At 40.3% G+C, this 20,221-nt stretch overlaps 1 protein-coding gene across 1 annotated transcript; it reads right to left on the bottom strand.

Moving 5' to 3' along the window:
• Window positions 1-16,032: 16,032 nt before the first annotated feature.
• On the bottom strand, window positions 16,033-19,587 carry LOC134794752 (uncharacterized). The gene is made up of 2 exons (XM_063766534.1): window positions 18,007-19,587; window positions 16,033-16,196 (listed from the first exon to the last, which is right to left on the bottom strand). Exon 1 carries the CDS (start codon window positions 19,059-19,061, stop codon window positions 18,012-18,014), a length of 1,050 nt encoding a protein of 349 aa, XP_063622604.1. The 5' UTR covers window positions 19,062-19,587; the 3' UTR covers window positions 16,033-16,196; window positions 18,007-18,011.
• Between the last annotated feature and the right edge of the window lie 634 nt (window positions 19,588-20,221).

Genomic DNA, 20,221 nt, shown 5'->3' with positions numbered 1-20,221 from the left:
TTTGGTCCGTACTTAAAGATTTTAGGACATTTTGGTCTATATCAGTAATACCACTAGTAATAGCTGCGTACTTTTTTACACGCAGTTTATCACAGGTTTCTAGAGCTTTTCCTATGGGCCCCGAGTACTCTCTAGGTCCACTTGTGCCTCCATCCAGCTGACAAAATAAGTGTCGTAAAGGCAACTCATTGGCATGGAGTTGGCATACAAGCCACTGTAATGGTTTTTGCAACTTCAACTCAGTTAATCTAATAACTCCTGCTTTCCACCCAGTATTCGTGGCAGTCCCATCACAACTTATACATTTTAATTCATTTAAGTCGATTTCGTGGCTTTGACAGTATTCAACGATTGAATTGCAAATTTCTTTGCCAGTTCCTGTTCGTGGTGTCGTGTGTCCTAAGTATAAAGAGCCTGGTTCACTTATAAGCGATATATGTTCTTCCACAGTAAGTCTACGATAGGAGCGACCATTCGAATTTTCGATAAGCAAGGTTTTGTCCTTCCTGCCGTCAAAATAAATCGCTTCCAATTGATCATGACTCATATTCTCCTGCAAGTTACATCTTTCGTTATTTCGAGCCCGCCATAGTTTGTTTTTATCCACTACTAAGTTTTTGTCGTCGTGAGATATAAGTCCTACGTCTTGCAGCACAGCAGTTGCGATTGCAGCTCCGGATCGATTTGAAATTCCGTACCGATCACACGTCTTCGCCAGTTCTGGCAATCTTAGGGTGTTATAAGGTGTATCAGTCTTCGGCAGTGATATTACAGATGGAGTATCTATGATGGCATTCGAATCAGTATGTGAAGCAAGCGAAGTACGTGCTATTTTTCGGTTGGAGCTTAGACCTGGTTGAGAGTTATAAAAATCCATCATACGGTTCTGCAACTTTTGCTGTCTTTCAATTTTTGAGCAATTTTTTTGAGTCTGAATTTTGTCTACACCAGCTATAATCATTTGTCTGTGAGATCGTTGATCTAGTAGAAATTTTTGTTCGATGACTGGTACTTTATTTTGTTTAGCACAGGAACAATAATCGGTCCTCAGTACAATCGTGCACTTGCAAGCTGCAATGTCGAAAAGTTGCGTTAAACAGCCGTTTTTAAACCTCGTCAACTTATCCCTATAGTTGTCGTTTATTTTACTTTTAGGGTACCGTATTACCTTTAAGTATTCGTCGTAATACTTTTTTAACAACTCCTTTATTCTCTTGGGACTTACAGTAGGAATAGAAGCGGAAGCCCAGATCTTCTCGATGTCGCAGCTCACACAAGCAAAAACATGGGTTATTGACGGTTGTTTTCCGGAATTAAGATCTTGCATACGGTGTCTTACGATAAGTATATACTTAATAGTGTCTGATATCGTCGGTAAAAGTTTCACGTTAAGATCTGAAGGTGGTCCAAACAAAGGGCAAGTAACTTCACTTCGTGTTTTGACGGTAGATTGCTTAGCACTCATATTTATGAACAAAACTTGAATAAAGTTGAATTATTATAGGGTTTTCTAAATGTTTAATAAGATTTTCACTTGGTTTTATTTATTTTTACTTAAAAACTATTAATGAGTTATGAAAACAACTATTTGACAAATTTATGAACAAATTGGCGGGTAACGCGAAAATTGAGTTGACAGTTTTGACGCAAGAAAGCTTACTTTTGTCTATGGTTTAAAAAAAAGACCATTGTAATGTACGTTCCGATACTCGCAATGAATGAATAAACTATAAAATTAAATAAAAAAGCTTTCGGACACATTTTAGATACAAAAATAAAAACGTCGAAAAATATATAATTTAGAAATATTGAAGCCATGGTAGAGGGCTAAAAGTTATATAGCTTTTTTTTTGATTATTTTTCTGATGCTAAACAGACCAAAACGCAACTTTTTAAACGTACCCAGCATTAAAAATATTATTTTTACAAAATCGACCCACCCTACTGTCCAAGAGCAATTGATTTCCAATTTTCAAAATTATTTTTAAATATGGCTCTGTCACCAATAGTAGGCAACAATTCCCGTATCATGCTGTCATCCAGTAAATTAAGGCTATCTACAGATTTTCATCATCTAATAAAAAATAGTTTGATTCTACAGGTTCCCCACTCAACTTCTTAAATTTATCGCACAAACATTTGTGGATCCCTGATCCAATACCGTTGCTAACACCTTCTATCCAGCCTCGGTCACAGCTCGAATAGCAGTCTTTATAATCATGACTCATGACTAATTTTCAATAGCAATTGTTCCCTTCACGAAATAATGATAATGAGCGATGGGTAGTTTTATTTTCTTACGAATGCCTTGGAGCATCAGAACTAGAGCATGATTCGCAATTTTCTCCGATTGTTCTCTTTGACCGCCCAGATCTTCAAACCCATCCACTTCGTCTGTAAAACTTGCTCAGAAAATTGCATGATTCCTCTAACAGATTTCATTCTGCTTGGGAAATTGTTATATCACCTTGCCCAATGCTATTTATCGGGTTCCTATTACAACAGTGCGCCATACTTTCGACCATTTCCTCTCTTACGGGTTTTGTCTCGCCGACTCCTTATTGCGGCGGCACGCACGTCTAGCACATGTATCAATGCGACATACTAAATCATAATATTGACACTTAAATTTTATATTCCATGTTTTCCTTGTTAAAATTACATTTTTAAAAACTGATTAAGTATGTAATAAAATTTGGTTGACTATAATAGCTTGGCAAAAAAGAGTAGAAATTAATAGGGGCGCCACTGTCGCTTACATGGCAACACAAATAGTACGACCTAGAGATATTGTTGATAATGTCTTCGTGAACATTGATTACCAGCCTATCAATGTCCTGATAAAGAGTTTTGCCCTGGGCATAATACTCTTCTTCTATTTTAATGACAAGCTGACACAAGTTCCTCCAGTCATCCACAGATACATCAGCGAAAGCTTGTTCTGCTGCTGCCTAAAAAATAAGTAACATTACGAGGGTGAATTGAAAAGTTTTGAACCTAACCTTTAAAATAAGGACTTCAGTTTTTATAACAATTTATCTACATAGTCTCCAAAACGATCTATACACTTTTGCCACCTTGCTTCTAACTTCATTATTCCTTGTTCAATATTTAAAAAGGGGACCTTAGAATTTATTTTCCCTCTTTAAAATCGTTTTCAATATTGATCCTAGCGAAAAAGTATGAATAACCTTTTTTATAGGAAATTTCATGTATTAAAACATTTTTTGCTATTGGCCATCGTTTACGAGTTATTTACGAATGACTATAAAACGGGACCTTAGAATTTATTTTCTCCCTTCAATATATTTTTTAATATTGATCGAAAAAAAGTAGCACTTATTTTATAAGAAATCTGAAACAGTAATGATCTGTTTCAGATTTCTACTTTCACGTAACAGATAATTTTTTGCTAACGTAACAGACAATAAATATGTCTGCAAAATGAAGTGTGTCACATCCCGTGGCCAGATCAAATCATTATTTAACATGTTTTTTAATGTAGATATAGTTATAAATGTGTCAACGTCTACAAAAATAACCATCACTGTAAAAAATGAAGTTTGTAAGAATAACAAGCAAGCTACCACCACCACACCTGTAGTGAAACTAGGCACCTATGAGCGACCAGTCTCTAGAACTCTTTTATTGGTATAATATAAATCAGCGGTCGGCAACCGGCGGCCCGCGAACCTCACACTTGCGGCCCGCGAGCCTCCCTGGCTATCTTGTATGTAACATTGACAAACGACAATGTCTGATAAATTCATAAATATTAAAGTTAAACTGCGGCCCGCGTCAACTTCGTTAACAACTATGTGGCCCTTGGCTGCTAAAAGGTTGCCGACCGCTGATATCCTCTAGCCGCCCACACGTCAAAACTTGCCAAGACAAATGCAATTTTGATTTGTCAAAATAACGATTCAAATTAGAATGGAACGGGATACCTTATTATAGGCCTCTGGGCGGCTAGAGGATATAAATGTTTATAATTTTTAACACATTTGCAGTCATAATGTCAGTCAGCATATAAACTATTTTGCTATAAAGATAGATATAACCACTTTAGAAGGCGGCCGCCTTTACGGTCAGAGACTTTAATTGATGAGCCATTTGGAGCTCATTTTAAACTGGCCGTTTCATAGCTTAACTATTAAATACAAAAATACAAATAATACAAATAATTTATTGAAAAAAGTATAGTACAATGGTTGTTCTTAAAGACTAAGAATTTACATAGAGACACGTGTTTTACAGATGCCTGAACTAGGATTCCCTGTGTTTCAGGCAGCGAAGGACAATATTAAATTTATTTATTTTTAATTATTCACTTAATTATGAACTATATTTATTACACAAAATAACTGTAATCACCTTAACAAAGAAGTAGGTTCTTAAGTATTAAAAATCACAGAACAGTATTAGGTAATCATTTTACGACTATTAGTAGGTGCTCTGTATCATCGTACGTCATGTTTTGAAGGGCGCGTCGTAGAGTGTTCTTACAACAAGCATAGCTTAGTGGGTATAAGTCTAGTATTGCATTTAGCCTGTTGTACAAAAATGGACCGAAAAAGACAAAAAATCTAGATGAAAAAATGTGTTTTCTTTGTACTGTTTGGATACATATAATATCCTTGCGCCTTTTATTTCTATATTCAGAGTTGAAAGGAGTTCTGGCGTGCTGCTTTAGTGTTGTGCTTAATATATATAATTGACGAACTGTTAGTACTTCACATGATTTATAAAGGAGGTCAGTAGGGTATAAGAAGGGCCGGGAGGTAGCTACCTTTAGTAAGGCTCTCTGGGCTCTTTCTAGGGTTAGGAGTGTTGTTTTCGCTGTGCCACCCCAGGAAGAAATGCAATAAGTTAGTATCGATTGACATATACTTGCTTGATTAAATTTGGGTCAGCGATTGAACGAAGTTTTTTTGAAAACAAACATTAACTTTCGAACTCTATTGCACAATGTTTCAATGTGATTTTTGAAGGAGAGGGTTTCGTCTATCATGACTCCCAAATACTTAATTTTGTCAGTATTAGCAAGAGATTGACATGAACAGAGATTGTTCGATTTATTCTTACAGTTATGTGCGTAAAGTTTGAGGTTATGTGCGTCCGGCTCTGTTTTTCGCATGGAGAATCTTATAAACTTCGTTTTGTCAGAATTCAGTGTTAGTAGGTGAAGTTTAAGCCAGTTAGTTACAGCATTAAATCCGTGTTGTGCGTACTCGTAGACCTCGTTTATTGACTTTGCGGAAAAAAATAGGGCAGTGTCATCTGCGTAGGAAATGATTTTGCCACTGTCTATTTTTAGATTGCATAGGTCATTAATATAAATTAAAAATAAGGTCGAGGCCAAAACGCTGCCTTGTGGCAAGCCAAAAGCTGTGTTTTCTAAATCGGAACTGATAGTGTTATCTATTTTTACGCATTGAGTACGTCCGTCTAGGTAGCTCGCGATTAATTTGAGCTGTGTTCCTCTAATACCTAGTGCTTCAAGTTTGTGCAGTAAAGTGGAAGTAGAAACAGTGTCAAAAGCTTTTGCGAGGTCCAGGAAGATTCCAATTGTCTTGTTACCCTTGTCTAGTTCCTGAACTAAATAGTCAGTCAATTCGTGTACAGCATCTGCGGTTGATTACTTTGGCCTAAAACCAAACTGCGTCTTTGCCAATAATGCATGCTTCTCCAGATATTGTATAAGACTATTATAAATAATTTTTTCTAGGATGTTTGAGGTCGCTGGTAACAGAGAAATCGGTCTATAATTTGTTATTTCAGCTTTGCTACCAGATTTATAGATAGGGATTACAATAGATTTTTTCAGACATTTCGGGAATATTCCTTCAGAGATGCACTTTTGAAAAATGTGTGTTAGCGGTGGAACAAGGATGTGTCTGAAGGTCTTTATTATTTTGTTCGAGATGCCATCCCAACCAGCCGCGGAATCTTCTTTTAAGGTCATGATAATTCTTTCAACCTCAGTTTCATCCGTATGTAATAACACAAATGATTTGGAAGATTTGTTTGTTTCGGATAGTATTCTTAAAGGGGGTGACGACGAATCGCCCTGAAGTCGTTTCAAAGCCGTAGGCTGCTGTTGTTCATTGTAAAGCCTATGCAATCTGATATTTAAGCAATTACAGGAACCTCTGAAAGAAATCACATCGTAACAAAAACAACTCAGGCATCTGTATCTGATCGTATTCACCGATTCCGTTTTAACGATTTGATGCAAAGTCATTGTTTGACGTACTGGTATCAAATCTTCTAATACTGAGTAATTTTGAATAGCGTCTTGTGGTATATAAAATATCAATATTGATGAATCAGATTTTTGCAGAACATCGTAAGCAATTTCAGCATTTGGTAAATATACCAAATGCCTTGTGAAACGCAGATATCAAGACGTTGCTTTATTGCAGCACCGACGCCATCAGCGGCTCCTTTTCCATGCGAAGCTCCGCTGAAATTCCAAGTAGAATTTGGGAATCCCATTTCTTCTGTTAGCTTAGAGAAGAAGTAAAAGTTTTTCTTTTGCTTATATTGGCTTGTTGGGCCGTCTGAAAAGAATTGGATTCCAGTGACACTCGGTAATGTCTCTGTGACGTAATTTAAAACTGGTGTCAGATGTGTCCATATTGCCTCTGGTCCATGTTCATTGTTCGGGGAAATGGATGCAAATGTTTGAGGTGTTCTGTCATTAGCATACATCACTCCGGTATGTACTTATAGTAATTTGAGGTTTAGATGCTCCCCAATGCATGGTCTGTACTTCTTTCGCGTATTTACACGTGTAATTTTCCGAAAAGTCTATGTGCAATGCAACTTCGTTCGGTGTCAATTTTTTTATGCAGGATAAATATTGAGAATATTTATGTTTAATTTTGTATATATGTTTACTTAATGCATTCAAGTCGTCATTGTATGTCTCAGTTAATGAAACCATTGTGTCGCTAGTCTCCCTTTTAACCATTTTTTCAGTAGTTTTATGGTTTCCACTGGTTTATCGACATATTCATGTTTTTCGCGTGCAAATTCTTGCCATAAAACCATCTCATCCTTACTGTGAGTAGCCCAATCAAAAGTGATAAGTTTATCACGGCACGTGGAACATTGTCTATACGCACAATCTTTCGAATTAGGATCGCACAGTATTTTTGCAATTATATCATCCAGATTTTTGGTATCGATCATTCCTAAAGTGTATAATTTCTCAGTTTTTAGCATGAAATTTTCATGTTTAGTACATGCGCATTTGTCCCTGTTACTGAGTTTTCGATGCAGAACATAAAATGGCCTGTGTTTTTTGAATGTAGAATATTTTGCTTTACCGCCTTCAGCTTTATATTTTTTGAAAAAATCTTTTATAGTTTTAAGTAAATAACGTCGCTGCCGTTTTTCTTTTTTGAACGTTTTCACTTCTTTTTTCCCTGCTGTAGCTTGACTTGCATCATCCCTTTCATAAAATTGTCTTATTTCATCCACAATTTTTTTGAGTCTTTTATTTTCATATTGCTTAATACGTCGTGCTTTCCCTTTTAGTCCTAAAATCGATGTCAGTTTATTCTTCATTCTGTATTTTGTAACATATTCGTTTTCTGTCATTCCTTTAAAAATGTTACGTTCATCATTAGTTTTTGTATTTTTATAAGCTTTTTGTACCGCATTTGTTAAAATGTTGTGTTTTAAAAGTATTCTTTTGACTAAATTTTGATCAACAAAGGAGCATGATTTAGATAATGGCGTCATATTATTCTCATTAGTTGTCATATCATTCTCATGCGTTATTATATTTTCTTCAGAATATTTTGGCTGATGAAGTAGTTTCTCTAACTGAAGGTTTTTTTCTGTCAGTCGGGCAATTTGCTTTCGAAGGCTATCTACTTTCTTCTTCAATAAATGTATTCTTCTTTCATACTGGGTTTTTTTAGCCATCCACATTCTGTAATTTTTTATCGTCTCCGCTTTCTGCTCTGCAAACTTTTTTTGTTCATCACTGTGCGTACTGTAGTGATGGGTAGGACATCAATTTAAAATGAGTTTGTATGAGTACCTCATTTTCTAAAATGAGGTGTTACAATGTCTTACTTCAAATGAGGTGAGGTACTAGCATATTTTCAGCGTCGACTATTCTATTAATCCAACGGGCCAATGGTGACAAAAATATTTAATGTATATACATATTTATGTATTCATCACTTCCTTTATAAATAAATAAATAATAATAATTAAGGAGTGCATTTCTGGAGGTTAAGAATATAACTTATAGGAGAAAGATCCCACATAGTAACTTAATTTGCTGCTTTTATGAAACTTGTTCTAATTTAGCTCTTTTTTATTGTTAGATTGTTTAGTCCTCCTCCTTGCTACTTGATATAATTTTAAGTATAATAATCACTAGCGAGAGCGACCCGCTCCGACTTCGCACGGGTTAGCAAATTATACATACGCCTAAACCTTCCTGAAGAATCACTCTATTGATAGGTGAAAACCGCATGAAAATCCGTCCAGTCGTTTTTGAGTTTATCGCGAACATACAAACAAACACACATACAGACAGACGCGGCGGGGGACTTTGTTTCATAATATGTAGTGATATATTTCATAAGTCTTGTACCTATTAACCATAAAACTACCACATTTTTAACAAACTAAGGAGAACAAATTCAATATTTTCACAAGTCATTATTATATAGAAGTGACAAACTTACCACCTCAGATAATTCAACAGTTATATCATCAATATGATATTAAACAAAGCACCATTCGCGCCGGCCGCCGCCGGCTACATTTACATTTCATTTTTTCATGCAAAAGGCACCAAGGAAGATCCGCGGGTAAATTTAATGGCGAAAACGATGTCCATATTTTGTTATTTTGGTATAATTATAAGAATTATCACTAGGTATTAGGTATTAGAGAACTAAAATTAGCTACAACGACGTACGAACAAAATAAATATAAATATGTCAAAATCATAAACGTTTACAAATAATGTTAATAAAAAGTATTGCAAATTCAAATCGTTATAATTTACATCTACATGTTTATTGTACCTATCACTGAGAGAAAAAACTAACAAAAACACACTTAGAATTACAAAAATAAAACTTAATCCGGGGACAAGGAGAGTCAACTAATAGGAACAAATTGACTTTTGCAATTTCCATTTAGTAGGAAATACAACTTCTATATTTGTAATTTGAAGTATGCTAGAGTAGTTTCAGAAATTTGGTTTTGTTATTCCGAGAGGTGCTTTAGCAATATCGGAGGTGATGACGTCATGGGTGAAAACTAACCGTTTTGTAATTCTAAGCGTGCTTTAGCAATATCGGAGACGATGACGTCATAGGTTTTACTAAACTGTACTGCGATTCCAAGCTAGCTGTTGTTATTCTAGAGATAATGACGTCACAGGCAAAAACTAAACTGTTTGCAATTCCTCCGCCCCTAGCAAACGGGCGCCGCGAGAGCATGTCGCGCGCGTGGTAGCTACCCGTCTCTATTTCTGTCTGTATGAATAAAAAAGCATTTGGTAGTATATCTCTGTACTAAAGAGGCACTATAAAAGCCTGTCGAGATATTCTACCCATTCCTTTCTTATTCATACAGTCAGAAAGAGACTAGTAGTTATTACGCGCGCAACATGCTCTCGCGGCGCACCTGTGCTAGGGAGGTTGGAATTGCAAACAGTTTAGATTTACCTTTGATGTCATTATCACTAGAATAACAACAGCTAGCTCGAAGTTGCAGAACAATATATTCCTGTAGACCCCAACTACACAGTAGGTCGCGGGTTAATATGTCCATGGCCCACAATATATCCTAAATTTATTATTTAACTTAAGTATGTTTTAAACAAAGAAGACACGAGACACGCCCGCCCGACATCCGACACAATACTAACTCTAACCAAATGAACGTAGCAAGTAGCTGTGTTGGTATTACAAAACTCGTTTAGTGATTGGTACAACAATGAACATAAACACAACAAGTCTATCTACTAAATACCAGTAAACTTTGTAATGTCGCTATAGTAACAACTGAATTGTTATTTTAAATGGGGTAATGTTATTCCCGCGAACTCGTTTTTTAGATATTACAAAACTATGTAAGTGAGACATTTACTAAAATCATAACTTGAAATCACAGATGCTTTTTTCCAAAAATCACAAACTTTACTAGTAAAAATCGGAGAATTTTAGTAGTAATAAAAATGGATTGTAACAAATACTGAACTTTGTTTAATGCTCCATTTACTACATTTAACTCGCTCTTCGGAATGGTTTGTTTGACTCTCTTTGACGCTACGCGAGTCTTAGCTATCACTAACCGTACTAGTACATTCCCTGACGCGTCCTCAGTCCGGAGGTACACGCAGGCTCCGTAGCCGAGCTCCGACGCATCTCCAAAGCCGTGGAGGGAGTGTGACACCGCACCGGGCAGAGTGACGCACCGCGGAATCTGTAGTTGACTCAAGTGATGTAGATCTTGAATGAGTTCATTCCATTGAAGGTCTTGAGTATGGGACAGTGGCTCATCCCACTGTAATCCATCTGTGAACAGTGATTGTAAAAACAGTTTGAATCTAAATATGATTGGTGCGCAATAGCCACACGGGTCATACAGTCTAGCTATGGTACTCAATATGCTACGTTTCGTCGTTGGTTGGCCCAACGGTATGTTGAGTTGATACGACATGGAATCTGACATGGGGTTCCACTGTATCCCTAATACCTTTATGAAACTCTTGTCGTCAGAGTCAAACTGACGAGGCATCTCACAATGCTCCTGCGGAAGATCCTGTAATAATTCTCTGCGGTTAGACGACCATTTGCGTAACTCATATCCAGCGCTCCGCATGAGTTCTATGAGTTCTGATTTGAGTTCTTGGGCCTCGGTGAGTGAATCAGCCCCAGTGAGGATGTCGTCAACATATACATCTCTGCGCATGATATGAGCAGCCGGTGAGTCTGGATGCTGGGCTTCCCAGTCATCAGCTAATCGAAGTAAGGTCCTTATCGCGATGAAAGGACTGGAGCGTAGTCCGTATGTATTGGTATTTAACTCATATACCTGTACATCCTGCGACGGATCCTCGCGCCACAGAATCAGCTGATAGCGCCTATCGCTGGGGTGTATCCACGTTTGCCGGAACATCATTCTGATGTCGGTCGTGAAGACAACTTGATGACGTCTGAAATTTAACAATATTTGAGTGATATCATTTTGAAGCGGTTCGCCTGAGTGAAGGCATTGATTGAGCGATACTCCGGTGCTTGAGTTAGCTGCAGCGTTATATACGACGCGGATCTTTTCGGATCCTTTTTTGAAAATTCCGTGGTGGGGTATTACATAGTGTTCGCTCTCGAAATTAAAGTCTGATTTGGACATATGACCAAGTGCCTCATAGTCCCTCATGAATTCCTTATATTTTTCAGCAAATACTGGATTCTTGGCCAGCCTGGCCTCCAACGAAATCAGTCTACGCATGGCTAGAGCCCTAGACTCGCCCAGCTTGGGCCGGTCTGCCCGCAGCGGCAACCGCACCATGAATTGGCCATTATCTAAACGTTGAGTAGTGGAGGTATACAACCTTTCACATTCGAGGTGTTCTGGGTGTTGCGGCCGCTCCTCGGGGGGCTGCTCCACTCTCCAAAACCTTTCTAGGACGTCCTCGAGCCGAGTAGCATGGATGCCGTAGTCCTCTACTGATGTCCCGGCGGTCGGTGTTGTTAATGATGATGGGTAATTCCAAGTTGCCCCCATCAGCACGTGACGGAAGCAGGTGCCGTACGCCTCAACACCTGGAATGTTAGTGAGTATCTTTGAACCAGTGTATATATAATTGAGCACATCCGTTCCTAGAATGATGTCCACATCCTGCGATTTATCCAAGGCAGGGTCAGCTAATTCAAGTTTTGATGAATCCAAATGAGTCCTGATCTCAGTATCATAATAAGGTATGTTTCCCGTAACCTTGTACATGACTGTAGCTACTACACTGATGATAGGCACTGTTTTCCCGCGTGGTTTGAATACAAGCTTAGCAATCGTGCCTGGCACATTTACCTTTATGTCACCTACTCCAAAAATATTATTCCCAGTAAACTGTTGGTGTACTTTGAATCTTTCTACAAATGATTTCTTCACTACGGAGCACCCCGCTCCCGAGTCAAGCAAAGCCCTAGCTTTAACATAAGACCCATTGCCTGATCTGACCATGATCACAGATCACAGCTGTAGGAGAGACACGAATTGGCGCCATTCGTAGTCTTTCCTCCGGTGCACCAACAGTGGCCTGATTTCATTGTTCAGGCTCAGGACTGCTCCGAGTCCCGAAGCGCAATGAATGGAATGACTGCTGCGCCGCTTGAACACGCGCGCCTACCTTAGCCCTCGGTATATGACCGGTGGGAATCAGCTGAGCCGGCTGAAGCGCACTATGAGGTGACCCTGTCTCTCTCCTTTGGGGTTGGTCTGGTACTGACGGCTTGGGAGACTGCGGCTTCGCAGCCCTCGGCGGAGATGTAGTCGGTCGCTGGGGAGACGGCCACCGCTCCGGCTGCGTGACTGCTCTCGACGTGCTTGGCGTGGCAAGCGGCATGACCCTTACCCGATGGACAGCTGCTTCAACTGCCACGGGTGGGGCTCTCCCCGCTGCACCACCATCGCACAGCAGTGAGTTGTGTGCGGACGACTCACACTGTGCGCACCAGTTGCGCTGCATGCACTCGCGTGCGTAGTGACTGCGCAGGCATCTGAAGCATGCGCCTGACTTCCTAGCCCAGGTCTTCCGCTCCGAAATCGCCAGGTTGAGGAACTTCGGGCATTTGTACAAGCTGTGCTGGTCACTCGAGCAGTATGAGCAAAGAACAGGGGGTGAATTCACCTGATTGGTCTCTTGTTCGATGGCGAGGACCCTCGCTGGCGGTCCCGGTTTCCTGGTAGCTTGACCCGACGGCCCCGCTCTTCCTCGTGCAGGTGCGGAACCACGCTGCGCAGTTGGTTGCTCCGCCGCTGCTGGCGAGACCGCTTGCTGAACCCGGCACTGCTCCTCCAACAGCGCCAGTAGCTGCGTGAGAGTGGGCAACACCTCCGGATTGCCACCGTACCTCTCCTCGTATAAGGTCTTGATTCTGTTCGGTAGCTTCTGCAAAATTATAAAAACCAATAAGTATGACCACTCCGTGATTGGCTGCTTGAGCTTCTCAAGCGCCTGGACTGACTCCCGGAGCGGGTCATAGAAAGCTGATCGTGACCCTGCACTCCAGTGCGCCACTGAAGGCAGGTTCATGATTCTGCTAATGAATGTATCCAACAGCAGCCTGTTATTCTGATACCGAGCCCGCAATAACTGTAAAGCTACCGCGTAGTTGGGTCCGTCCATCGGAAGGTGCTGTATAATGGACAGCGCCTCCCCCTGCAACGACGACCGAAGATAGTAATGTTTCTCCGCGTCGGAGATATCCCTACTATTGACTAACGACATGAAGAGATCATAGAATGAGAGCCACTCTGGCAGGTTGCCACTGAAGGTGGGCAGCTGCACAGAGGGCAGTTTGACTTTACCTGCCTGTCCACGGGGTGTGTGTGACTGGCCAGCCTCTCCAGCCGACGCCTCGTCTAGCTGGATCAGCAGCCGGTTAACCTCGCTAAAGCACTCCTGGTATTGAAGCCGTTCCTCCTCCTCGAGCTCACCTTCGTAGGCCAGCAGTGACTCGTGGGCCTTGACGTACTCAGTATAAATATGATCAAAGTGCCGCTTCGCCACCGACGCGGCCATGCTGTCAGGTCGTGATGTGACCGTGCCAGCATAGTCGGTCAACATTTGGTACTTGGTGCGCAGCTGCACCTTGATTGACTTTAACGACATGACGTGAATTTACTTTACGATTAATGAAAGACACTAATTTGTGACACTATTCGACTAACAGTTTACAGGTTAGGTGGCTTTGGCTTAAAGTTGGATTTTATATTGACGATAACCTAATTAATCTATTGGCGACACTTGACGTTGACAGATAATTCTAACCTAAATGTCCCAACTGACGTTTGCCGCGAACCGGAAATGTCCTTATGCTAAAGATGGCCGCACTCCGCACTGTACGGTCCCCGTCCGTTGCCTACGCAAGAAAATGGCGGCCGACGCCTTCCCTTTTACTACGATTGATTTTTTCGCACTATGCCCAACCGCACCGGGCTCCGTTTCCACTGAATTTAACGGCAAAAAATGAATAATGCTGACACGATGACTACTTTGAAGCGATGATTACGCTACCAATGCGATGTACCGCTGCGGTGCTCGCGTTGATGACGATGGCTTTCAATAATATCGTGCTGTAATTCCTCCCCTCTGATGGGAACACCAAAAATGTCTACGTCGTGGTCGGGTAGCCCCGGATTCCCGACGGGAGCTCAGATACTTCTCTTTCCTTTGGTGCTCGTTTGCTTGTGAGGAGCGCCTCCACCGCTCCGGTGTGACGTCTCGCGTGGTCCTGTAGGAGCTAGGCCTTCCTAAGCCTGCTGTGATGCTGCTGAGCACCCTGGCCGCTCCGGCCTGGGTGTTTCGGGTAGGTGTGGCGATGGAAAGAAACTCAATATTTCCACATACGCGTATAATAGATGATCAAACGAACTTCTCGAGCGAAGTTCGATCACTATTATATGAGTCGTTTTATTCGAAGATATAACATTTACCAGGTAGTCCTTTAAACCTACAGGCGACTTTTGCACTATATTAAGAGACAGTTATTTGACTATTGAACTGATTTCTAGTTCATTCATTCGTTCTCCTACCCTTCCCGTTCGTTCCACCATCATGGTTGCTCATTATCTTTAGAGAAAATGCAAAACTTTAAAATTTGGGGTCATATTAGGGTAGGGAGGGTTATTATATCTTCGAATGAAACGACTCGTATAATAGTGATCGAACTTCGCTCGAGAAGTCCGTTTGATCATCTATTATATTTCGTTCGTTTCATTCTTCAGATATAACATTTACCAGGTAGATGTTTAGAGTCTTAAAGTTTTGCTTAGGTGGAATGAAACTATAGATAGGTACAAAATCGTATTTTTATTTAATTTTTTGACGTGACCCTATTAGTCAGTCTAATATTAACATTTATTCATATTAATAAATCATCTAATTATGATCAATAATCTTATTATCTAAGGATTGTCACTTGTACTCGGCAAGCAAACAGATCTCGCAAAGAGTCCTTCATCCGATAGTGGCCTATTATAGAACCGCGCAAACGACGTAGACGCCGCGGTCCAGCCCGCTGTGCGGCGGATAGTGTCGACGCTGACGCCGGCGCGGCTCGCGGCCGACGTGGCGGGGTGGCGCGCACTGTGCGCGCTAAACACTGTAATGTCAATGCCACTCTCCGACAAAACATTTTTAATCCATCTGCTGATGGTCTGAGAAGTTGCAGGCCTATGTGGAGGTTTGTATGTCAATAACAAATTTCCTATACTATCAACTGTCTTATTTTTTGTTACAAAAATATAATCTCTGAGAGTTGTAGCAGGGCATATAGACACGTTATCTTTAAAATATGGGAGGAAGAGAACGGGTTGTTCTCGTCCGGCAGCTGATGTTTTGATTATGTCAGTAATTCCAATTTTGACACCGTTTGGGGAAATAACAATATTTTCGATTTTTATAAGCGCTAATGTTTGAACCCTATGCGCTGTGCATATGGCCAGTAATGTCACTAACTTTTTCGACAGTTTTTCCAGGCATATACTTGTATTGGGATACCAGTGAGAAACACGGTTTAAAACAACCTGAGGGTCCCATGTATGGTTATACTTGGGACCGTTCGGTCTTTGTTTGTAGGCACCTTTGAGGAGGCGTTTCACGCAATCGTCCGAACCGACGTTGTCTCCCAATAACAAGGATAAGGCTGAACGGTGACTATTCAGTGTGCCATATGCACAATTTTTATTAAATTGTTCTGTTAAAAAAGACAATATTGACGATTTCGGGGATTTAAAATTTCAATAGAATTAACGGTACAAAATTGCCACCAGAGCTTATATGTAACTTCGTATTGCTGTATTGTTTTGTCGGAGAGTGATGCCAACATCAGTGTTATAGCCTCTGGTGGGGAGCCTCTTCGACTGAAGGACTGTTGCAGAGCTTCGCGACCCCCAGGGTAAGCCCCTTGTGTAGGGGGTGGCAGTCCCTGTAATGGGAATGAAGCAAGTTTTTATTCGGGTTGAGAAACATTATCCCCGAACTAAGGAGGCTCCGCATTAGGGGAAACCACGGTTGCGATGGCCAATAAGGAAACACTAGGATTCCATTTGCTTGATCGTCTACGATCTTTCTAAGGCATTTTAATATTAACGAAAAAGGGGGAAAGGCGTAGAAATATTTTTCACCCCAGTTAATCGTAAATGCGTCGACCGCTATCGCATCTGGGTCGGGTTTCCATGAAACGAAATTTTGCCATTTGGCATTGGAACGAGAAGCGAATAAATCTATTGTTGGTTTACCAAACCGTTGTACTATAGACTCAAACGCTCTGTCTGACAGTTCCCATTCGGTATCCGGGTTAACTATTTTTCTAGACTCTGGATCCGCAATGTTTTCTTTTGTATTTATATATGATGCGAAGATCAATATATTTCGCTTCTCGCACCATTGCCAAATTGTACGAGACAAATCGTTTAGGTGTGGAAACTGTATGCCCCCCATGCGGTTTATATAACTTATGGCGGTCGTGTTATCAACTCGCAACAAAATTGCACCGTTAGTCATATTTTTAGCAAAGCTCTTTAATCCAAGGTAAACAGCCAGCAATTCCAAATAATTTATATGAGAGTCCCGTTCCGAAGATTTCCACACGCCATTAATCTTATTTTTCCCGCAAACCGCACCCCAACCGGAGTTGGATGCGTCACTGTAAATTTCGAGTTGAAAACTAGGATATCTCATGTAATTATTTGATGTCATAATATTGTTTAACCACCAGTTAAGATCGTCCAATATGGAACAAGAAGGTTTTATTTTGGCGTCAAAATAATTGTTATTTTTTAATAACTCGAGATATTTTAGCCTTTCTAAGGTTTTCGTATAAACCCAACCATATTTAACAGCGGGACAGGCTGACACTAAAACTCCGATGAGTTGTGAAAAGTCTCGAATGGTACATTTAGGCAGCCCTAGGAATTTACGAACCAATTGTGCAATTTTATTTCGTTTATCATCGGGTAAGACAATGGTCAAATTTTGGGTGTGAAAGTTAAACCCTAAAAATTTACAAGTTTGTTCTGGATGTAAGGAACTCTTATCATAATTGATAACGAATCCTAAACATTGCAATAGCTTTAAGGTTTCCTTAACATTATTTAGACATTCTTGAAAGGTATCTCCTATGCACAGAATATCGTCCAAATAAATGACAGACTTACAGCCTCGAGATCTCAAATTATATACCACTTCTTTCATTATCTTTGTGAATACTCTAGGAGCTATAGATAAACCATACGGCATTGATGTAAATTCGTATGTCAGATTATTAAATTGAAATCTCAAGTATCATCATTTCTGTCATTTATATTTATAGGTATAAGCAAATATGCTTCTGTCAAATCTATTGTGGCTAAAAAACCATTTTGAGGAATGAGTTTTGAGGCCGTGCGATAATCCTCCATCTTGAAATGACAGGGAGCAATAAATTTATTGAGACCTTTTAAATTTAGGATAAAACGCTTTCCTCCGTTAGGTTTTGGGGCAAGAAAAACCTTAGATATATATTGGTTTTTGACTTTAGGGCACTCAGATATGGCTCCTAAATCTAACAGCTTTTGTATAGCCAATTTCATATCAGCTACTTCACTTTGTTCGAGCGTGTTTGATGGAACAAATGTTTGTTTTACGTCCGAGTTAAATGGGATTGAGTAGCCATATCTGACCCAATCTAAAACCATGTCGTTCGATGTTATTTTTAGCCAACAGTTATAAAAATGACTTATTCGGCCGGCATGTACCTGCGTTACGGTGCCTGGGCACGTGTCTTGGTCGCAGGGGATGTCTTGGCCGGTTGTGGAGCTGGAAACGTCCGACGGGTGTAATTCGTCTGCCTGCGAGCACCTCTCCGCCCCCCCCTGTTCGACGCGTAACGAGGGGGCGCTGACCAGTTTCCCGAGTACGACGCTCGACTTGTCGACGGCTGTGCAGGCGCGGGTTTCTTTGGGGACGTTTTCTTGATTTGGAGACCTTGTTTTTCAATGCTCTTCGCTGCCTTGATTTTCTCGGACAATTTATTACCAAACAGGGTATCATCACGTTCTGTGTCTTGAATAACTTGCAAGAACGTCTTATCGAGACTAGGTGTGATAAGTTTTATGCGGCTTTGAGTAGATGACGCATGAAGGTCACACAGAATACGGCAGCCGTTGCTGAGGTGTTTCATAGCTTCGATTCCGTTGGAATCTACACATTTAATTAGAATATCCATGGCCTTATTGACGGCAGCGATCCCGTGGCCAAGTTGTTGCTGCGCTGCAGCTAGGTTTTTATCTCGGTTTCGGACCATATCGGGTACGGCTGCTGAAATCTCCACGTTTAATTTTGGTGCTTGTAGCAATCGACAGTTGTCGGGAACCAAATAGTCTTTTCGGATTTTATCTTTGGCTTCATTTGTCATACCTTTTTTGAGTAACGGTAACCAAAGTTTCGATAAATTATCGTGGATTTTTTCGCCATACTCGGGGGTATCCTCGGTCGATTCCCCGAGAGCCAGCAGCATGTCCGGGTCAAGCTCGGGTTGAGCTGACGACATGGGTAAATCTGCCTGATTTTCAGGTGCAGGAATCTCGTTATTATGGTCCGGTATCGGGACATCACTATTATGTTCCGGTACGGGATTTTCGATGTTTTGCTGTGGTTCCTGTATAATAGGATCATGAGCCGGTACGGAACCATCTGGATTTTCCATTACAACATCTAAAATAAAAAAGAAGTGATTATTACATTTTATGGAAAATATTTTCTCTTGGGGGTAGATTGAGAAAAAAAAATTGTGTCGCAGAGTAACGCGCATCTACTGAAGATTGCGCGCATTGTTCTGCTTATTTGCATCGTTGGAGACTCGCGGTCAACCCCGATAGTTATATGATCATAGTTAGAGACTCGCAGTCAATCCCTATGTCGGCTCATTTTAATCACTTCTTAACACTAAATAATAAAACAAACAACTTACCTTCATCTTCCGATGAAGACGAATCATAAATGATCCTGTATCGTCTTTTATGATCTTCAAGTCGTTTAATTTTTTCACGGTAATATTTTAACTTGTCTTTAGCTGTGCGCTTCGACATTTTTGTAGGTAATAATGTCGTAGCCGAAGAGCTAAAGGGCGCGTGCGCTCGTCGCCGTGCACGAAAAAAGAATGAGCAACCATGATGGTGGAACGAACGGGAAGGGTAGGAGAACGAATGAATGAACTAGAAATCAGTTCAATAGTCAAATAACTGTCTCTTAATATAGTGCAAAAGTCGCCTGTAGGTTTAAAGGACTACCTGGTAAATGTTATATCTGAAGAATGAAACGAACGAAATATAATTTACGTTAACCTACACTTAATTCGTCCGTACACTTAGGGGAGAGTGGGGGAATTGCGAACACTTAACTTATAACGGTAAAAAATAATAGAAATAGGTCAAAAGATAAATCAACTTTTATTTAAACTTAAACTTTATTTATCTATCTATTCAGGTATCATTAAAAAAAACTCAATAATCAACGTTCTGTTAAAAATATAAGCAAGAAACAAAAAACTTGCCGTTCCATTTTACCCGAGCCCCTATGGGGTAATTGAGATCAGGCCACGGGGAAAATAGGAACAGGGGGGGTAAATAGGAATGGCACGTTTATCAGACTTAATAATAACTAACATTTCTTGTTATGGCACATATCACACACATAACCTTTACTAGTCTCACCAGAAGTACATTGTTCATGTGCCCAGAGCTTACAAATGGCGCACATGATCCAATCTTCCGTTGGTGGGGTTACATATTTTTCGTTACACATAATGCAATAAAACTCTTCTTCGTTTTCAGTTCTCTTGCTCTTTCCTTTCTTAGTTTTTGTCTTATTTTGTGCTGTTTTTGAAGTGTTTGATTTTTTTATTGGAGATTTTCCACTTTTAGATGGAGCTTTTGCAGTTTTAGTGGAACTTTTTTCTTTTTTCATCTGTAA

This window comes from Cydia splendana, chromosome 11 (genome assembly GCF_910591565.1).
Source record: "Cydia splendana chromosome 11, ilCydSple1.2, whole genome shotgun sequence".
Classification (NCBI taxonomy): Eukaryota; Metazoa; Arthropoda; class Insecta; order Lepidoptera; family Tortricidae; genus Cydia; species Cydia splendana.
Note: the sequence above shows the minus strand (reverse complement) of the source record. Positions and strands in the feature narration are given on the sequence as shown.